At 34.3% G+C, this 17817-nt stretch overlaps 3 protein-coding genes across 3 annotated transcripts; 1 reads left to right on the top strand and 2 right to left on the bottom strand.

Annotated features, from left to right (window-relative positions):
• Positions 1-231: 231 nt before the first annotated feature.
• Positions 232-3659, bottom strand: LOC101220571 (pentatricopeptide repeat-containing protein At1g15510, chloroplastic). The gene has a single exon (XM_004136028.3). The coding sequence runs from the start codon at positions 3426-3428 to the stop codon at positions 753-755; it is 2676 nt and encodes an 891-aa protein (XP_004136076.2). The 5' UTR covers positions 3429-3659; the 3' UTR covers positions 232-752.
• A 764-nt stretch (positions 3660-4423) lies between these two features.
• On the bottom strand, positions 4424-7358 carry LOC101220809 (root phototropism protein 3). Its single transcript, XM_004136029.3, has 2 exons — positions 6324-7358; positions 4424-5160 (listed from the first exon to the last, which is right to left on the bottom strand). The coding sequence occupies exons 1-2, from the start codon at positions 7119-7121 to the stop codon at positions 4579-4581; spliced, it is 1380 nt and encodes a 459-aa protein (XP_004136077.1). The 5' UTR covers positions 7122-7358; the 3' UTR covers positions 4424-4578.
• A 6237-nt stretch (positions 7359-13595) lies between these two features.
• LOC101203213 (hypothetical protein) lies at positions 13596-17796 on the top strand. The gene is made up of 7 exons (XM_004135785.3): positions 13596-14337; positions 14539-14846; positions 14950-15675; positions 16401-16532; positions 16649-16852; positions 17032-17232; positions 17327-17796. The coding sequence occupies exons 1-7, from the start codon at positions 14073-14075 to the stop codon at positions 17453-17455; spliced, it is 1965 nt and encodes a 654-aa protein (XP_004135833.1). The 5' UTR covers positions 13596-14072; the 3' UTR covers positions 17456-17796.
• Positions 17797-17817: the final 21 nt, after the last annotated feature.

Genomic DNA, 17817 nt, shown 5'->3' with positions numbered 1-17817 from the left:
AATCCTTTATTCATCTATCATATTCTAAAATTTAGTTCGAATATGATTTTGATTCCCCGTGCTTCTAAATTTAGTCCCTCTACTATTAGCTTTTACCAAACTTTTTGAATAATAAATACTATTTTTCAAGTGAGAAAGAAACAATATGGAAACATGTTTTCAAAAATTGTGGTAAAAATGCCTTTAAATAACAAAAACAAAAAAAATCAATAGTGGAAACTAACATTAAAATTTATCGAAACTATTGGAACTAAAATTGTATTACAGAGATCAAAATTGTATTTCAACCTAAAATTTTTAATTACATTACATCCAAACTAGTTTTCATTCTGAAAAAGCACATAAGAAAAGGGAAGAGCTATGGCAAATGAGTATTTTCATTCTGTAATTTATCAAGTATTGACATGAATACTTCAATGTGTTACTCTAATGGGCGAATTTTGTATATGATTTACCAAAGTTATTACATCAAATCCATTTGCACATTTCCTTCATAAAGCTTACCTCAACAAAGTTCCATGGCAGCACCGCGCATATCTTTTCAGCCATCAGAGACAACCAAACTGGCTTCCTCAAGTTTGGCATGGCAGTTAAGTTGCCAATATTTTGTTGATTCCACTGGAATTTCATTTTTTGTCTTACCTCGTTTTCGACCTTTCGTACATTGTCCAAACAACCGGGAAGTGACCGTATGCTGTTCAGTGTTGCCATAGATGACTAAGATTATGTAGAATTCCGAAAATTAAGTAGTTTCATCCTATATCAGGTTTTCCCCAATATCCCTCATCCCCACATGAGCAGACTCCATCCTTGAAATGGTGATACTCCTCAACGTCCCTGACCGATATTTCTCTACGTACTATTGTTGAGATGAACTTTACCATGTTGTGACAGCTATGGCACATATACAGGTTTTTTGTCACCCAAATAGGCATCCCCGGGGCAGTATTGATCAGCCCAAACGCAATGGCCTGCCTTTCACTGTGCCCACAAAAAATGTCAGCTCTGGAGGATTCAATCTCACTCGTGAAACTGCTCTTCAAATTGCCGAAACCATTTTCCTTCATCTTGCTACAAAATCCATCCAGAACCCCATTAATTTCCTTTGACTGAGAATGAGAATTATCACCGCTGAGGAAAGCGTGAACTTTTCCCTTTATTTCCACCCAACTGCAACCAGGATCTGCGGATAGTCCTCTCTCTCTCATCAGTGATCTAACCTTTGAAACCTTGTCCCAGTTACCGCATCCAGCATAGAGATTGCAGAGAAGGATATAATACCCAACACTTTTATTGTCCTTTTCAAATACACGTTTCGCTGCAATTTCTCCAAGCTCAACATTTCTGTGAATTCTGCAAGCATTTAACAAGGCTCCCCATATGGCTGCATCCGGCCTAATTGGCATGTCCTGTATAAAATCATAAGCATCGTCTAATTGCCCAGCACGGCCGAGTATATCAACCACACATGCGTAATGTTTCAGGTTAGGAGTCAGATTATACTTGTTTTTCATTATATTGAAGTACTCCAACCCTTCCGTAACCATACCTGACTTGCTGCAAGCACATAATAGAGAAATAAAGGTAATCTCATCTGGATGTATCTCTAATTCAAGCATCTTGTCGAATAGCTCAACAGCCAGCTTGGCTTGTCCCTGCTGGGCATAACCAGTAAGCAGTATATTCCACGCCGTGACATCTTTCTTTTGAGAGTTAAATTGGTTTAGTGCAGGCACCTTCCTCCCACATCTTACATACATGTCTAGAATAGCATTTGGTAAAAAGCCATCAAACCCAACACCAGTACGTAGTGCATGTGCATGAATCTCTTTACCACGCATTAGAGCTCCTATTCTAGCACATGCCGATAGGACCGAAATCAGAGTTACAGAATTTGGTTTCATTGATTCCTTCATCTGACGGAAGAATAACAGGGCCTCAAAACTTCTATTGTTAATCCGTAACCCAAGGATAAGTGATGTCCAAGATACGACATTCTTTCCTGAGATATTGCGGAATACTTCCAAGGCATTGTCAACGCATTTACACTTTGAGTACATATCGATAAGAGAATTTGAGACTATGACATGTGATACAAGGCCAGTCTTAATGGCAATCTCATGAAGCCTTATACCTAAATCCAAATGGCCTATACAAGCACAAGCAGATAACACACTAACTAAAGTGATCTCATCCGGCAGTATGCCCTCTAACTCCATCATTTTATAAGTTTCCACAGCCTTAAAAGGTAGCTTGTGACTGACAAGACTTGCTATCATTGCTGTCCACGATACAACGTCTTTCGACTCCATTCGTGAAAAAACTGTCTCTGCTTCCTCCAAACGCCCAAGACTTGAATACATTTGAATCAAAGAATTATTCATTGAAATATCACCTCCAAACTCTGATTTAACTACATAACCATGGACTCCTCTCCCTAATCTCTCGTTATCAAGAAGCTCGCATGCAGATGCTACAGTAGTCATAGTTATCAAATCCGGATCAACTGAAAGCTCACGCATCATGGAAAACAATTCTAATCCTTCCAATCCCCCTCCATTTTCAAAGTAACCCGAAATCATTGCATTCCACGAAATTCGATCTCTCTTTGGCATTTTATCAAACAGCATCCTTGCATTACTTATGTCACCGCATTTCACATACATAGTGATTAAAGCATTGCCCACATCTACATCCGACTCAAATCCAAATCTTATGACATGCGCATGAATCTCCTTGCCTCTAGCTATATCAGAAACACCAGCACAAGTTTTCAAAACAGAGGGAAAGGTATATACATTAGGTCTAATTTCAGCCCACAACATTCTATGATACAAATTCAAAGCCTCATCAAAACACCCCGCTTTAGCATACCCACCCACCAATACATTCCAAGAAAACACATCTCTCTCAGACATTTTACCAAACACATACCATGCATCAAGTAAATTGCCAAACCTGACAAACATGCTCAACAAAGCATTACCAAGCCGAACGCACAAACAAGATTTGGAACTCGAAACAAGTTCGTAGACTCGAGACCCTTCATCGGGCGCCCTTCTCCATTCACACAGCCTCAACAAAGCAATGTAAGCATCTTCTTCCACCTCAATCCGGAGCTCTAGCATCGATTCCAGACGTTTCATCGCTTGTTCTAAATTCCCCTGAAGACATAGTTCTCGTAATTCTAAGTTCTGGGTTTGGTCGATGGCCGAATGAGACACCGCGGCGCCAACAACTGAAATTTCTTGAGTTTTTCTTAGCGTATGCTTGTGGGTTTGCAGATTTTTGGAGAAAGATAAGGTTTTCGGGTTGTGGTTGTTGGGGACTTGTGGGTTGGAACGGTCAAGATAGGTAAGAAGATGAGAGGATTGAGCAAAAACCGCCATGGGTGAAGATACAGAGCATTGTTGTCGGGGGTTTTGCATTTGAGAGGGGGTTTAACAGTTAAAAAAGAGGGAATTTTGTGCCTTCGTAGTGGATAACGGTACTTCGAATATTGAACCCATTGATGATTAAAGAGAGAATTTTGGTGATTTGATTCCAACTCCGACTGCCATTGATTATTGATTGCAAGCTTAAGCTTTATCTAACTCCAAACCTTGTGTTCTAAAATATCTCCAACGGAAGAAATGGAAATTTCATCTAATTGACAAATATCTTTTCCTCGCCCTTTTATTGTTACTTTTGATAATCCTCATTCAAATGCATGTTAGAAATAATCTATTTACATATACCTAAGTTTTCAAACAATAATAAAAATAAATTCTAATTATATTTCTATGCTGCTTTTCATTTCACCTTTCATGTATATAAATATATCATCTTTTTATCATTTTTTTTAGTATTTGGTTAAACTTTATGTTTAATCTTTCAATTTTGAGTTTCTTTTTAAGTTGTTAACTTTCTCTTTAGTTTCGTATCTGGTAAATTTTGGTAAATTTTTATTTTATATTCATAAAACCTCTGTTTTCAAATTTGTCATCTAAACATGTGAGTTTTAAAATATTGGAGACTAAATTTATAATTTTGAACGTTGAAAAAAAAAATCAAATGATAAAATCCTTAAAATTCAAAATCTATGTAATTTTGTAGTTAAATTTTCTTTTTAATTGTAGAGTAACTAAAATTCACGTGGTCACCTACTTAGGAATTAATTTCTTAAAGTTATATTCACATCTAAATGTTGTAGGATCAAACGAGTTATTTCGTGTAAGCTATAATCTGAACTTACAAATATACAAAAAGAAATTATGGAATATTTGGAGTCTGCATTTTATTTGTAAACAAAACTTTAAACTAGGCATGAGAATGTCAAAATTACACCACTAATGATGAGTAAAGTAAACAAAAAAAAAAAAGTATAATCAATTAAATTTTCCTAAATGAATTAGAAAAAAGGTGAAAATATTGCTATTATATATTTGGAGAAAGCTAATATATGGAATTAGAATGAAGACATGAAGCAATTTTACATTAAAGAAATAATAATAATGCATAAAAAGAGAAAGACAAAGTTAGATTAGAAATAAATAATAATGATTAGATACATAATTAGATGAAAAGAAAACATACATTTCAAGACACAGATTTCCTCCATGTCTTAGTTGGCGTCCTACGTTTCACCAACTTTGTTTTAATGTCCACCGGCGTCTGCCTCCCAAAACCTTCCTCCTCCATTTCTCCACCTCCACCACCTCCGCCTCCACCTCCGCCGTCATCAACCTTCTCCAAATCCCCAACATAATTCTTAAAACCAAATTTCCTCCATTTGAAAAAACTCCCTGATCTCTTCTTCTCGGACAGCCTCTCCATTTGGGCTTGCATTAAATTGCATTGATTTTGCAGCCTCACAACGGTGTCTTTTAGCCTCTTGATTTCCATCTGTTGGGCTGTGATTTCTCTCTTCGACTGGCACCTTGTTGGTAGGTGGTCGAGGGCAGCGGAGGGGCTACGTCCTCCTCCCCCACCGATCGAGCCACTCCAATCAAGATGACGGTAGTTGAGTTTAGTCTGCTCCGAGAAAAGGACTTGGATTACTGCTCGAACTGGGAGACGCTCGTTTTGAGCTGCGTGGAGTGAGGCTTCTGTTGAGAGCTTCCGACTGTCCATTAGTTTGCATATACTCTTTCTTTCTTGTTTTGATACATTTGGATGTGCCTAAAACCACAGCCCCCCATAATGTGTATTATTATTCATTACTAGTTGTTTAATTAACACATATAAATTAAACATTTTTTACTATAACTATTAATTTCAATTCTTTTTTGCCGAATGCACATCTAAAGAAGATATTGAGTTAGCATTGGAGAGAACAACTAATTAACTAACAAGAAACGATTTATCACTAAGGTCGGATAGAAATTGCTTTGAAGACAATGGTTAGTTGACAGCCATTTGTTGGACAGGGTTGTTATATCCATTGAAGGGTGTTAATATTTTGGTAAGTGATGTGATTATAAGTAGAGTAATTGGATGAAATATATTGATAGGAAGGAATAATATGAAGTTGAAAATGGTAGGTTGGAATCTTAGGGCACGTGAGGTTTGAGGGGAAATAAAGAAATGAACTTTTTAGGTTGTCTCTTTTAGGCGGAATCTGAGAATGGGCAGTGAAGTCATATGGAGAGACCAATGATTAATGAGAGGAAGAGAAAACTTCAAATGTGTGGAAAGTGGAACCCAACATCCTCCCTTCCTTCACCCTCCTCAACTTTCTATTACATAACCCTTCTCTTTTTCTCTTTCAACCACTTTTATTCTAAATCTATAACTTTTTATAATCATATTTTATGTCCCAATTAAGTTCCTATTTAGTTTGTTCCATTTCAATATATTTAGTTAATTTAAAAGTTTAGTGATTAAATGAATAAAAAGAGGTAAACTCACAATTAAACCTTAATTACTTTTTAAAATCTTTAAATGGATAACTTGTATGATTTTCCTAAACCATGTTTCAAATAAAAGGGTTTCATTCATTGAAAATAATGAAAAATAATTTAAGAAAGCTATCTATTTTGGATAATTTATTTCCCACAAAAAAAAAAAGAACAAAATTGTTATAGTACTTTTTTTTGTTTAGTAAAAAAAAATCTAGAATTAGTGTGTTTAACAAAATCTTTATCAATACTTCAAACACTAAAAAAAATAATAAATAATGTGATTGAGAAATTGATATTGGAAGAAAAAAAGAACTTAAAGGTTTCAAGTTTTGGTAATATTGTGATTGAAAAAGGACGAAAAAGAAAAGAGAAGAGAAAGGAAAGGACCACATGCAAAAATGAAAAGAGCATGCAAAAAGAGAAGAGAGAAAGAATGGTTACTTTGAGATAAGTATCAATGGCTCTGTAAAGTCCATCGTCGGAGGCTCGAGCATGGTTCGGCAACGCACCCGCCAGCTCCACAAACTCCGTCAATCCCAAATTAGAATCCATCGCCGCCTCCGCAAGATAACAATCCACCAATTTCGCCACCTTAACCAATGCGGCGCCACTCCTAACTCCCCCGCCGTCTTCCAAGCTCACAAACCTCTTCACAAGCCTAATCACTAACTCCACATCTAAAACCGTTCCACACGTGTGGCTAAACGACGGTATCATCACTTCCTTTAACGACGCTTGATCCAATTGCCATGTTATCCTCTTCTCCAACTCCGCCTTGTACGGCGCCTCCACTCCCACCATATTCGCCGTCCGAAGTAACCTCAACAGAAAATTACACGGAATCAAATCCCTCTCCGGTGGCAAAACTCCAACCAACGTCTCAACAAAGAACCTCTTCTTCATCCATGAATTCGTCACACTCTCTGGCGATTCCTGAAAACTATTGTTCATCAAATTAACACCACCACCATTATTATTATTATTCCGTTGATGATGATTGTTGAGTGCTTCATCGGAGAGATCTGGAAGCCATTTTGAAGCGTAATGTGTAATGACAGAGCCGATTAAATCGCTACGTACGCCTTTGGCTTTGATTCCGGCTAGGGTTTTGACGAAGTAATCGATGTCGAGGATGGTGGAATCGTCGAACCAGTAAGATTGGTCGGAATTATTATCAGGGAATTGAGGACCAGGGGAGATTTTGCCGGAACTGTGAGAGGGAGATTGGTGAATGTTCATGGTTTTTGGATTGGGAATTTGGGAAATTTGGAAATTTGGAAAAGAAAAACAGAGTTTAAAAGAAAGCAGAAGAGGTGATAGGAGAAGACAAAGATTATAAATGCAAAACAAAAGAAGAAAAAGGTATGATTATAATTTTGACAGATGATGGGATTTTTAAATTTATACCTTCACTTTGTGTGTAGCCAAATGTTGTATTATTATTATTACAGTGTACCACCATATGAAAATGACTAGGAATGGGTATTATTATTTATTCATTTTATTTCTTTAATTGTTGATATTATTTTCATATGATTTTTATCTTTCAATGTTTGTGTGTGAGATTTGGAATTGTGGTTGTTGAAGGGAATATTTGGAAGTGGACTTGTGTGTGTGACTGTTTTAAAAGAATAATGTAGAATTGAAATCCTAATTATGAAATGAAAGAGAGGAGACCCAATTGAGTTGAACAACTTCTCACCAAGACCTTCCTGATATTTGGGTTGCAAGCAATGAGAGTCGTTGATGTTTAGTAGAATGAAGGGAGGGATTAGGTGAGGGGGAAAGGAGAATGATGGAGGAGGCGAGGAGGGGATAAAATCCGGAGGGAGGGGAAGGGAAGCATTTCGTACGAAACCAACATGTGAAGCGGAAGCAGCAGAGGATTATTACAATTTTGGCCACAAAATGATGAAACGTCGGAATCAACATTGGGTTTTGTTATTTTGCCATTTCCTCCATCTAATTAGGTTTCCATTCCCAACTTGCAAGAATGTTTTTTTTCTTTTCCTTTTACCTTTTCAATTCTTTTCTATTAAATAAAAGAAAATTCACATTCTTTCTCTCTCTCTTCCAAATGGGCTTCATTACTTAGGAGCCCACTTCAAAATGGGCCTATTCGTGATCAGCTGAGCCCAAACTCCAACCATGCCTCTTTGACTTGTCACTACTAGTTATAAAATATATGGTTGAAGTTTTCAAACACAAATTCATTTTATTAATCAAATCAACAAAGACAATTTCCGATTTGGGTCTTGGCGTGCTACACACAACAATCATCCCGATTATAGTCAAACACATGATTAAGGACGTTGATTAGTACCAATAATAGCATTTAATTATCACTAACCAATATAAATACCCTATTAATTTAACATTTCCTCATTTTCCCTCTTTCTTATCATAATATTGAAATTCACCCTATTACTACTTTATTCAGATTTAAAACATTTTTCAAATCCTAATTATTTACCAACAATTTTTAAATGAATATACGTTCGTGATTTATGGTTTAAACATACCGTTGATAGCATTTAATCATGTAATTTGTACTAAGACTAGTAATGGAATACTTGTCTTTTATAAGAAATGGTTAATCCAATTAGGCAACTTGGTAGAAGAGATGAGATGATATTAGAATTGGTCAATACATTCTTCATTGTGACTTGTTCTAAGACCTATATACTCATCAAATAACGATGTCTACATGTGATAAGTTTTAATTGAGAAAATGATCGTTATCAACTATGTACTTATTGTCGTTGAACCATACTCATACCATATTATTAGCTTAATAAGTTTGTTTTTCTTTCAAGGTGGAAAGTAGTAGATATATATATTAATCAAATATGTTTATCTCAAATGTTGTTCACATGTTTAGTTTTAAATTCCCCTCTGAATAATTTGATTGTGATTGGACTCTCTTTTAATTTCAGCCACTCTTTGTGTAAATGACTATTGTAAGCCTTTACTCACCCAAATAATTTCATTTCATTCCTTTTCCAAACCTTATATATATATATATATATATATAATTTTAAAATAGTCCTTTTCTAAAATTTAAAAATATATATTAAATATTAAATCATTCTCTTTTATTTCCTCTCGATCATCTAAATTAAATATTATAATTTTATACTAAACTACTTGCAAGATTAAATATAATATTTAATTTAGTGTGTGCGGCAATGTAATTGGATTTTGAATTCAATTTGAGAGATTACAAAGAACTAATTGTATTTTATTAAAATAAAAGTTGAAGAAGTTGAAATTTGAAAATGGATAACATTATTTTCTTTTCATTTGGAGGGAAAAATGAAAGTCTTATTTTTTAAAAAAAGAAATTAATTAATTAATTAAAATTTAAAAAAAATGGTGGTAGGTGAGGTGGCAGTTTGGGAAAATACAAAATTCAAGATTATATTTAAGGGCTAATTAATAGCCAAAATTGACCTATGATCTTCACTTCAAATATTAAATTCATCATTAATGTTAAACATATTAAAGACTCCCTTTATTTAATCCACACCTTTACTTTTTATTTTAAATTTCATTTAACTTTTTTATAATTTTTAATTAAACATAAATAGCTTTATGTAATTAGGATGAAGCTTTGATGAAACTAAGTAAATGTTCGAACCCACTGATGTTTGAAGAGTAATTTTTTTATTATTAAAAGAAAATATGCTACATTTCTTTAATTCTTTTACTCAAATCCTCATACTTTCATCTCAACAATAAAAAATTCCTCTTTCTTTTCTTCATATTTGAATTTGGCTTCTATTTATGTTCCAAATTTCAAATGTTTTTTAAATTATAATTTATTTTTTAATTCAATCCTTGCTTGGACTTTGAAAACAATTTATATATAATAAATGGAGTACATCACAAGTACTAATTGATACATGACTTTACAAATAAAATATGTTAACTAAGATTTAAAGCCAATTAGAGACGTACCCAATTTAAATTTCAAAAGATTAATTAAAAGAATAAAACTTAAGTTAAGTTCTAATTATCTATTTTACTTGACTTGACATTTGAAGAAATCCACACACATAAAATCTAACCATTCATAAGATTATTTTGGTTTAAAATAATGATTATGTTTAACTTCACAATATAACTTTTCGAATCAAATTTAAAGAAGAGAATGTCAATCGGTAAATTTATGAATGTGTCGTCCAAAATTTAAATCGATGGAATTATTACAAATTTGAAGCGAACGGAGAAAGAGCGAGAGGAAAATGTTAGAAAATATGAAAGAAATTGTAGGTCCATATTTTTGGTACTAAAATTATGCAAAACTTTGAAGACAACGTATGGAGACACCAACTTGCCTGCCATTTCCTATCCTTTTCCAAACCCTACCACCAAACTGCTTATTCATCTCTCCCTCATCTTTTCTTTCACAAACTTCATATTTTACCTTTTTCATATTAAAATTTCCGTTACAATCATAGCGTTTGAGTGAGAAGAATGTTCGAACTTGAAAAGATATTCGTTGTCATGCATTTTATATCACCATAGACACATTTTGATTTTCATATTTATTAATATAATGATATTGTAGTGTCTACATATGTTGTATTTGTTATAGTGATGTGTATAAATTATGTTTGTTGGAAATGTAAATCTATCGACTATTCATATACTGCATTAAAAATGTGTTCGACTTTGTCTTAATTGGCATGCACATGCACTCACATTTTATTTGGAATAAGAAGTTTAACTCTCCATCTTTGTAATTATTACAGTCATAGACATTTAACTCATTCAAAAGTATGCATACTTGATCAACTATATATAAGATAGATGCAAATATGATCTAAAAATCAATTTATGCCACATTCATTCTTAGCTCATCTAATTACTCTTAATTTAATATTTCCTGAAATATAATTATCGTTGCAATTATTCTCAAATTTTCAAAAAGTGAGAACCATTAAGCTATTACTGTAGTTAAGGAGAAATTGAAGTGAAGAATCTCGAGGAATAGGTTGGATAAGAGAGGAAGACAAATTAGGAATAGAATAGGATTCCCATATTGACAAAGAAAAGAGTTGTAAGAAGAGAAAAGGAAATGGCATTGTGTTATGAGAGAATATATTTGGGAAAAAGGAATCAAATTTAGTTGAATTTTGGGGAATTAATAGACATGAAGGACCCATATGTTTATCAACGGCTCATACTTCACCATATGAAATGGATAAAAAAGTTGTTAGCTTTTGATGGAAACACTTTTGTCTATTTTTTTGGTATATAGTGAATACCAAAAGGTATATTTATATCATATTCATATCATATCATAATAGGCTTAATTTCAAATCCCATCTCTTCTTTTTCTATCTCACTATAAAAATTGAAAATTGATTTGAAAAGATTAGAAATTGAAACTAAAAAAAGCAATTTAATTTAAGTAAAGGGTGTGGTGGGAAGTAGGGATTGTTATTGGAGAAAACAAAAGGTAATCTTAATTAACTTAAAGAAGAAAAAAGGCCGCTTAACGCATCCCAATAACAAATGATGATATAGTCAATCTTAATTACTTTCACTAATCTTTATTAATTACCTATAATTTATTTATAATCCCTAACTTTATTTATTTAAATTTATGTTTCCTTCCCATTTCGAGGCGTTAGTGTATTAACTAATATTATAATATAAAGAAGTATTCCTCCATTTAATTTTTATTCATAGTTTGAATGATTCATAAATTTTACATTTTGTTTTAATTTTATTAAATTCCTGAGAGTGATACAATTTCACTTATCCTATAATTTTTAGATTTACATTTTTAATTTCAAAATTTAATCATTAGCGCTAGTGTATTAATTAATTAAAAACAATTATGAAGAAAGATTTTAATTGCAAAGAAAAAATAGTGAGCTTTAATTAGTATATAATTATTTTTAACTAATCAATCAATATACAATAGTTAGTTGAAATGAAAATGGTAAAAGTGCATACAATAGATTGGCTAGAAATTGGGTGAAACTTAAAAGAACCAATAAAACCTGGAGCCCCGCCCAAAAAAAAAAAGTATATATAGTAAAAGAAAGCAAAAAGATGAAAAGGTAAAAAGGTAATTCCCTTATTGGGTAACTAAAAAGTAATGATGAGTAATGTAACGCATGCCATTGCAAAAGGACACAAACTGCAAATGCTACACTCTATCATATTCCCAAATACCTTTACCTACCCCTCATCCCCACCCCTTTCCCTTTCCTAAACATCATTTTTGTTCACTAAAACCATACCCTCCAGCCCTCCTCCCTAATCAAACTAACCATCATTTAAACATTTTATTTTTAAAATAAAAAAGAGTATTTATTAGAATTGATTGAAATGAATATATATATAGAAAAGAGGAAAGTGGGAAAGGTTAAAGGGTGGAGATGAATGAATATCCACGTGGTGGTAGCCTAAATTACAAAAAGAACCCTACTAAGCCATATTTAATGGCCCCCACATCCCTGCGTCTCTGACGTGACCATACTCACTCACTTCGGTATCTTTCCTTTTTTTTCTTTTTCTCTTTCTTAATTAAAAAATAAAAGAAATCTTTTAATCTCCGAATGAAAGGAAAGCCTCAACGTTTAACGGTTCTCTTCTCGGGGATCTCGCTCGCCTGCTTCCCTTTTCTTTTCTTTTCTTTTCTTTTTTCCACATTTGTCTATTTTATTCTCTCTTCTCTTCTTAACATTTCCATTCCAAAACTCACCTTTAATTCATTCTATTTTTCAAAATCATGACTCTTTTCATTTTTACTATTTTATTAACATTCACTTCTACAATCCTCCATGTTTACACTTTGTTACTACTCTTACCCAATCACAAAAACATAATCATCTATTTAGTGTCATAAACATAATTCTTTTACAAATACACTTTTGTTTCTGTTATTTTTGTGTATCATCAAATTACTCTTTTCCTAACAAAACCACTATTTATTCAGCCTTATAAATTTAAAACTTTTTACATTATTAATATTCGTGGGGCCCACTTCCATTTTGTCCAACACCAACAAAACTCAAAAGAAAAATATTATGCCAGCTTTGCAACTGAGTTGGCACTCTATTTTATTTATTTATTATTATTGGACATTTTTATTTTTATTCCCTATAGGCTATGACTCATCTCACACACTCAATAAATAATTAAATAAATTAGGTTAAAACTTCCTTTTATTTTACTCTCTACTACCTACATTTTTTTTATAAATTTTAAAAATATATTCATAATAAAATAAAAATTAACAATTTTAGTATAATAACTAAAATTAAACAAATTTATAAGCACATTAACAACTAATAAAACATATTTGAAGATCACTTGTATTAATTTTAAAACATATTGTGGTAGATGTAAATGGTGGTAATAAATAGAGAAAGAAATATACTTAATGTTAAAAAAGAAAACAAAAAATTAGATAGTTATTAAATAGGATGTTAATGTTGATGGAGTTATAAAACCGAACGGTCTAAATTGTGTAATTTAATTTTGGGGATTAAATTAAATGAACCAATAAAAAGAAAGAAAGAAAGAAAGAAAGAAAAAACCGTCCTATGATCCCTCACGATGCTTACAAAGATTCCTAATTTTCAAAATATTATTTTAACAATTTTATGTAGAAAAAGAAATGGGAAATTCAAAAGAAATATACATAATATTATTATTAGAGCTTAAAAAATATAAATAAAGAGAAGGAGAAACAGAAACAGAGAGAGAGAGTTGGAATTCAAAATCGAACATCAATCTAAAAACGCTTTCAAAGAAAAAGGAAAAGGTTTTGATTTGAAAGCTCCATTAATCCATCCATTTTCTCTGTAAGAGAAGACCCGATTTGAAGCCCTAGCCATTGTCCATCTATGGCCTTCTTATTGGCTTTCCCCCAATTTTTTCGGCTTCTTTAAGATTCTAATCTTTACACCTCTTTAAGTTGCCGCCGGGAAATGGCCGATAAGCCGCCGCCTGCAGATGGGTTCTTAATTCCGCCGCCAACGGCTAGGGTTTCACTGTGTTCTCGGAATCTCACTTAACTGTGTTGTTGTTGTGGTCGTCCAGTTTTTCGTCTGAGGAGATTTGTCGGATCAATCGGAGGGATTTTTTTTTTGTTGGAGGAATTTAGGGCTGTTGGGTTTTTTTTTTTTTTTTCTTCTTATTTTTTGGAGGGGGGTCAATCAAGTGATGGCGAAGGGTGGGTTTTTTGTTGATAAGATTCGGAGATGTTTGAGGACGTTGTTCTTTATGGTGGCGATGTTGGCGTCACTACTCGTGTCGTCGTTGCCAGTTCTTGTGGCCATTGGAGACATGTTGGTGCCTTGTATTTTGATCTCGAGTTTTACATGTGTTAGGTGCTATGGCTTCAAAGAGCATTTGCGTCGATACGCTTTCAAAAGTTCTTTGACTGACATCCCTTTCGTTTCGATGATCAGATCTCTCATTATTATCTGTATGATCTTGCTTCTCTATCATTATGCTATTTCTGTCAATTTTACACCTGTCTCTCTCATTTTTCATTCAATTTACAATCTGGGTCGTTGAGATATTATGTAAATTAGGGATAATTGTAAGTTAATTTGATTATCATCATCATCAGGTTTTCGGTTTTTTTCCTCCTTTGGTGGTTAATGTTTCTGATTTTTGATCTCAGGTGTTTATTCAATGTGCGATGGCCCTGCGCTTTCAAATGGTCCTTACCTTGGAACAGTGACTTTATGTTCCTTCATCTCCATTCTTGTTCTTTCTATCAAGGTTTGTGTCTTTACAGTAAACTCCCAATTGGAGGCTGAAGCTTCATCTTCACCCTCAAGGCAGAGACTTCACTTAAAGAAATCATGGGGTATGCCAGTTTTGTTTTTATCTTCAGTAGCCTTTGCCCTCGGCCATACGGTGGTGGCATACAGAACAAGCTGCAGAGCACGTAGAAAGCTTCTATTGCATCGAGTTGACCCAGAAGCTGTAAGTTGAAATCTTTTACTACATAAAGAAAACGCATGTTCACTCCTGTTTCGTAAACTTCTTGTTGAACCTGTTCTTATCATCATCCTATATGACTTGACAGGCCCTTTCTTGCAAAAGTGTATTCTCTGGCTACCAGAAAGTCCCTCGATCTCCAACTCCTTCTGGATCAAAAACCCCCAAAAGTGACAGTGAAATCAGGTGGAAAGTTTCAGGTAATGCTCGGGATGAGAGTGAACTGCCGGTTAGATTACTTGCTGATATAGATAGTTTGTTCGTCATATGTCAAGGCCTTACCATTCATTACAAGATGAGCTTGCCTGGGTCGCCACCAAGGTCGCTGTCCTCTGCTGCATTTCTTGAACCCGGTTTTAGTTGCAGCTCTCCAAAGAAGGCCATGGGGAGGCCAGTAGTTGATAGGCATCCATTTACTGTCTTATCAAAAAACCATCACAACTTCCATAGGAGCTATAGCAATCAGTTTCACAGTTCGTCTCTCTATGATCCATTATTGGATGGCTCTGCAACGAATTCTCCTGTTCTTTGTGAGGAGATTCCTGTGATAAGTCTGGATGATGTTGAAGAGGAGGAATTGAGCAAATGTAGCTTAGATGGAAACATAGAGAATAACGGTCAACTCGGTATCGTCTTGGTACACGGTTTTGGTGGAGGAGTGTTCTCATGGAGACATGTGATGGGGGTGCTTGCAAGGCAGACCGGTTGCAGAGTTGCTGCTTATGATCGGCCTGGTTGGGGATTAACTTCAAGGCTTCGTGCTGAAGACTGGGAAGAAAAAGAATTGTCTAATCCCTACAAGCTTGAAATTCAGGTAATTTTACCCATGCAATTCCTTTCTTTTTTTAATCCCTTTTTTTAGTAGAGCTGTTGCTTGTGATTGATTCGGTACTCTGCATGTTTCTTTTTGGTATAGCTGTACAGTTACTGCTTGTGATTTGGCACTGTTCATTTTGTTTTCTGTCCTACAGTCTGCAACAGTGAAAGAGAAAGGTCAACAATTGAAGTATATTATCTCACTTTGTTGTAACGTTGTTTTCCTGTTATTTCTGTCATCAGAATCTAGCCCATTTATTTTAGTTTTCTGTTTTGAAAAGTTGGGTTTGTTTTTTTTCACATTTTCTTTAATATGATTTTCATCTTTTCCTGAAAAGTATTTGAATATTTAGCCAAATCCCAAAAACGAAAACAAAATTTTTAAGTAAACTACTTTATTGTGTAGTTTTCAAGATCTGGATTAGGTTTTGAAAATATTTTGACGTAGATAGCAGAACAAAGAAAGTAATGTTCATAAATTAATTTTAAGAGACTAAAGGTCTTAAAATCTCATTTTAGTACATGAACCTTTCATACTATAATCCTCAACACTGATTGTTCATTAACCATATTAACCAAGAACCCAATTAATTTGAAATCCAATCGATCATCGTGCCTAGACATTTAGTGACGAGTAAATGAACAAAAGATGGTTTGAGTGCCAGCTTTTTATGGAGCAAAGTTTGTCGGCTTGATTGAAATATTAATGAATTATTTTTTCAGGTGGAGCTACTGCTTGCATTTTGCTCAGAAATGGGGTTTTCTTCAGTGGTGTTAGTGGGTCACGATGATGGAGGACTGCTTGCTCTCAAGGCTGCGCAAAGGCTTCAAGAATCACCAATAAACTCATTCAATGTAAGTGTAAGATTTTTTGGTGGGGTTTCGATCAAAGAAGTAAATTAAGTGTTGGAGTGTTTGTTGCTTTGTTCTTGTGAATGGCTTTTGTGAATCGGAATTGTGATATTATGCAGGTTTCCATTAAAGGAGTGGTATTGTTGAGTGTGAGCTTATCAAGAGAAGTGGTTCCTGGGTTTGCAAGAATTTTGCTAAGAACATCACTGGGGAAGAAGCACCTGGTTCGGCCTCTGCTGCGCACTGAGATAACTCAAGTCGTGAACCGACGTGCTTGGTACGATGCTACCAAGCTAACAACTGAGGTTTTAAATCTCTACAAGGTAACACCACTGCAGAACCTTTGCACCTTCATTTTGTTTTTCATTAGTGGTTGTAGATTTTCTTCTTACCTTTCATTGCTTTAGTTTTATTATGAACCAAATTCTTGGAGTGTCAATCTTCCTTATCCTCTCATTACCGCTAATATGGTATGTTACTGGTTGGTTCTGAATGGAAACAGAAGGCGTTGTGTGTGGAAGGGTGGGATGAAGCACTGCATGAGATAGCGAGATTATCATATGAGACCGTACTTTCTCCTCAAAATGCTGAAGCTTTATTGAAGTCTCTTGAAGAGATGCCTGTGCTAGTGGTAGGCGGTGTCGAGGATGCTCTCGTCTCTCTTAAATCTTCTCAAGTTATGGCTTCCAAACTCCCTAATTCGGTATGTCTCACTCTCAACACTCTGTACTCTTTTATTTTCATTTCATCAAAAGATCAATAATGTTAACAACGACGAGATTGTTATTACAATGCAGCGATTGATAACAATATCTGGATGCGGACATCTTCCACACGAGGAATGCCCCAGCGCCTTACTTGCTGCACTCTCACCCTTCATCACCAAAATTCTTTTGCAAAAACCTCACTCCCACACCCCTCAGTAGGAGAGCGCACACAATACCCACCATCGTTTTTAGGTTTAGCAAGAAAGAAAAAAAGAAAAAAAGAAATACAAACACCCTTTCTTTTCTTCCCCTTATTATTTCCCCTTATTTAAGAATGTCACTCACCCACAAGAAAATTGGCAAAAAGGTCATTTCTTTGGGTGACAGTTTTTGAGGCCCCTTTTCCCAAAAAAAAAAAAAAAAAAGTCCAAAAGGCTTTGTTGTATGTAGAAGGAAGACTGTTATTTCCCACCTAGTGTTGTGGAGATAACCTTATATTTGTACATTTTTTTTCTTAGATTAGATTTTCCAAAACTCAATCAAGAAAGGAAATTCATCCACACTGATCTCACTGCAATTCT

Source organism: Cucumis sativus, chromosome 7 (assembly GCF_000004075.3).
Source record: "Cucumis sativus cultivar 9930 chromosome 7, Cucumber_9930_V3, whole genome shotgun sequence".
Lineage (NCBI taxonomy): Eukaryota > Viridiplantae > Streptophyta > Magnoliopsida > Cucurbitales > Cucurbitaceae > Cucumis > Cucumis sativus.
Note: the sequence above shows the minus strand (reverse complement) of the source record. Positions and strands in the feature narration are given on the sequence as shown.

What these genes read in the sequence shown, in the direction of transcription:
- LOC101220809 (XM_004136029.3), bottom strand. Translation starts at nt 7,121, where the DNA reads ATGAACATTCACCAATCTCCCTCTCACAGTTCCGGCAAAATCTCCCCT. An exon ending in CCATTGATACTTATCTCAAA is followed by an intron (nt 5,161 to 6,323) that starts GTAACCATTCTT and finishes CTGTGGTTTTAG; the next exon opens with GCACATCCAAATGTATCAAA.
- LOC101220571 (XM_004136028.3), bottom strand. Translation starts at nt 3,428, where the DNA reads ATGCAAAACCCCCGACAACAATGCTCTGTATCTTCACCCATGGCGGTT.
- LOC101203213 (XM_004135785.3), top strand. Translation starts at nt 14,073, where the DNA reads ATGGCGAAGGGTGGGTTTTTTGTTGATAAGATTCGGAGATGTTTGAGG. An exon ending in CCTACAAGCTTGAAATTCAG is followed by an intron (nt 15,676 to 16,400) that starts GTAATTTTACCC and finishes TTATTTTTTCAG; the next exon opens with GTGGAGCTACTGCTTGCATT. An exon ending in CTTCCAAACTCCCTAATTCG is followed by an intron (nt 17,233 to 17,326) that starts GTATGTCTCACT and finishes ATTACAATGCAG; the next exon opens with CGATTGATAACAATATCTGG.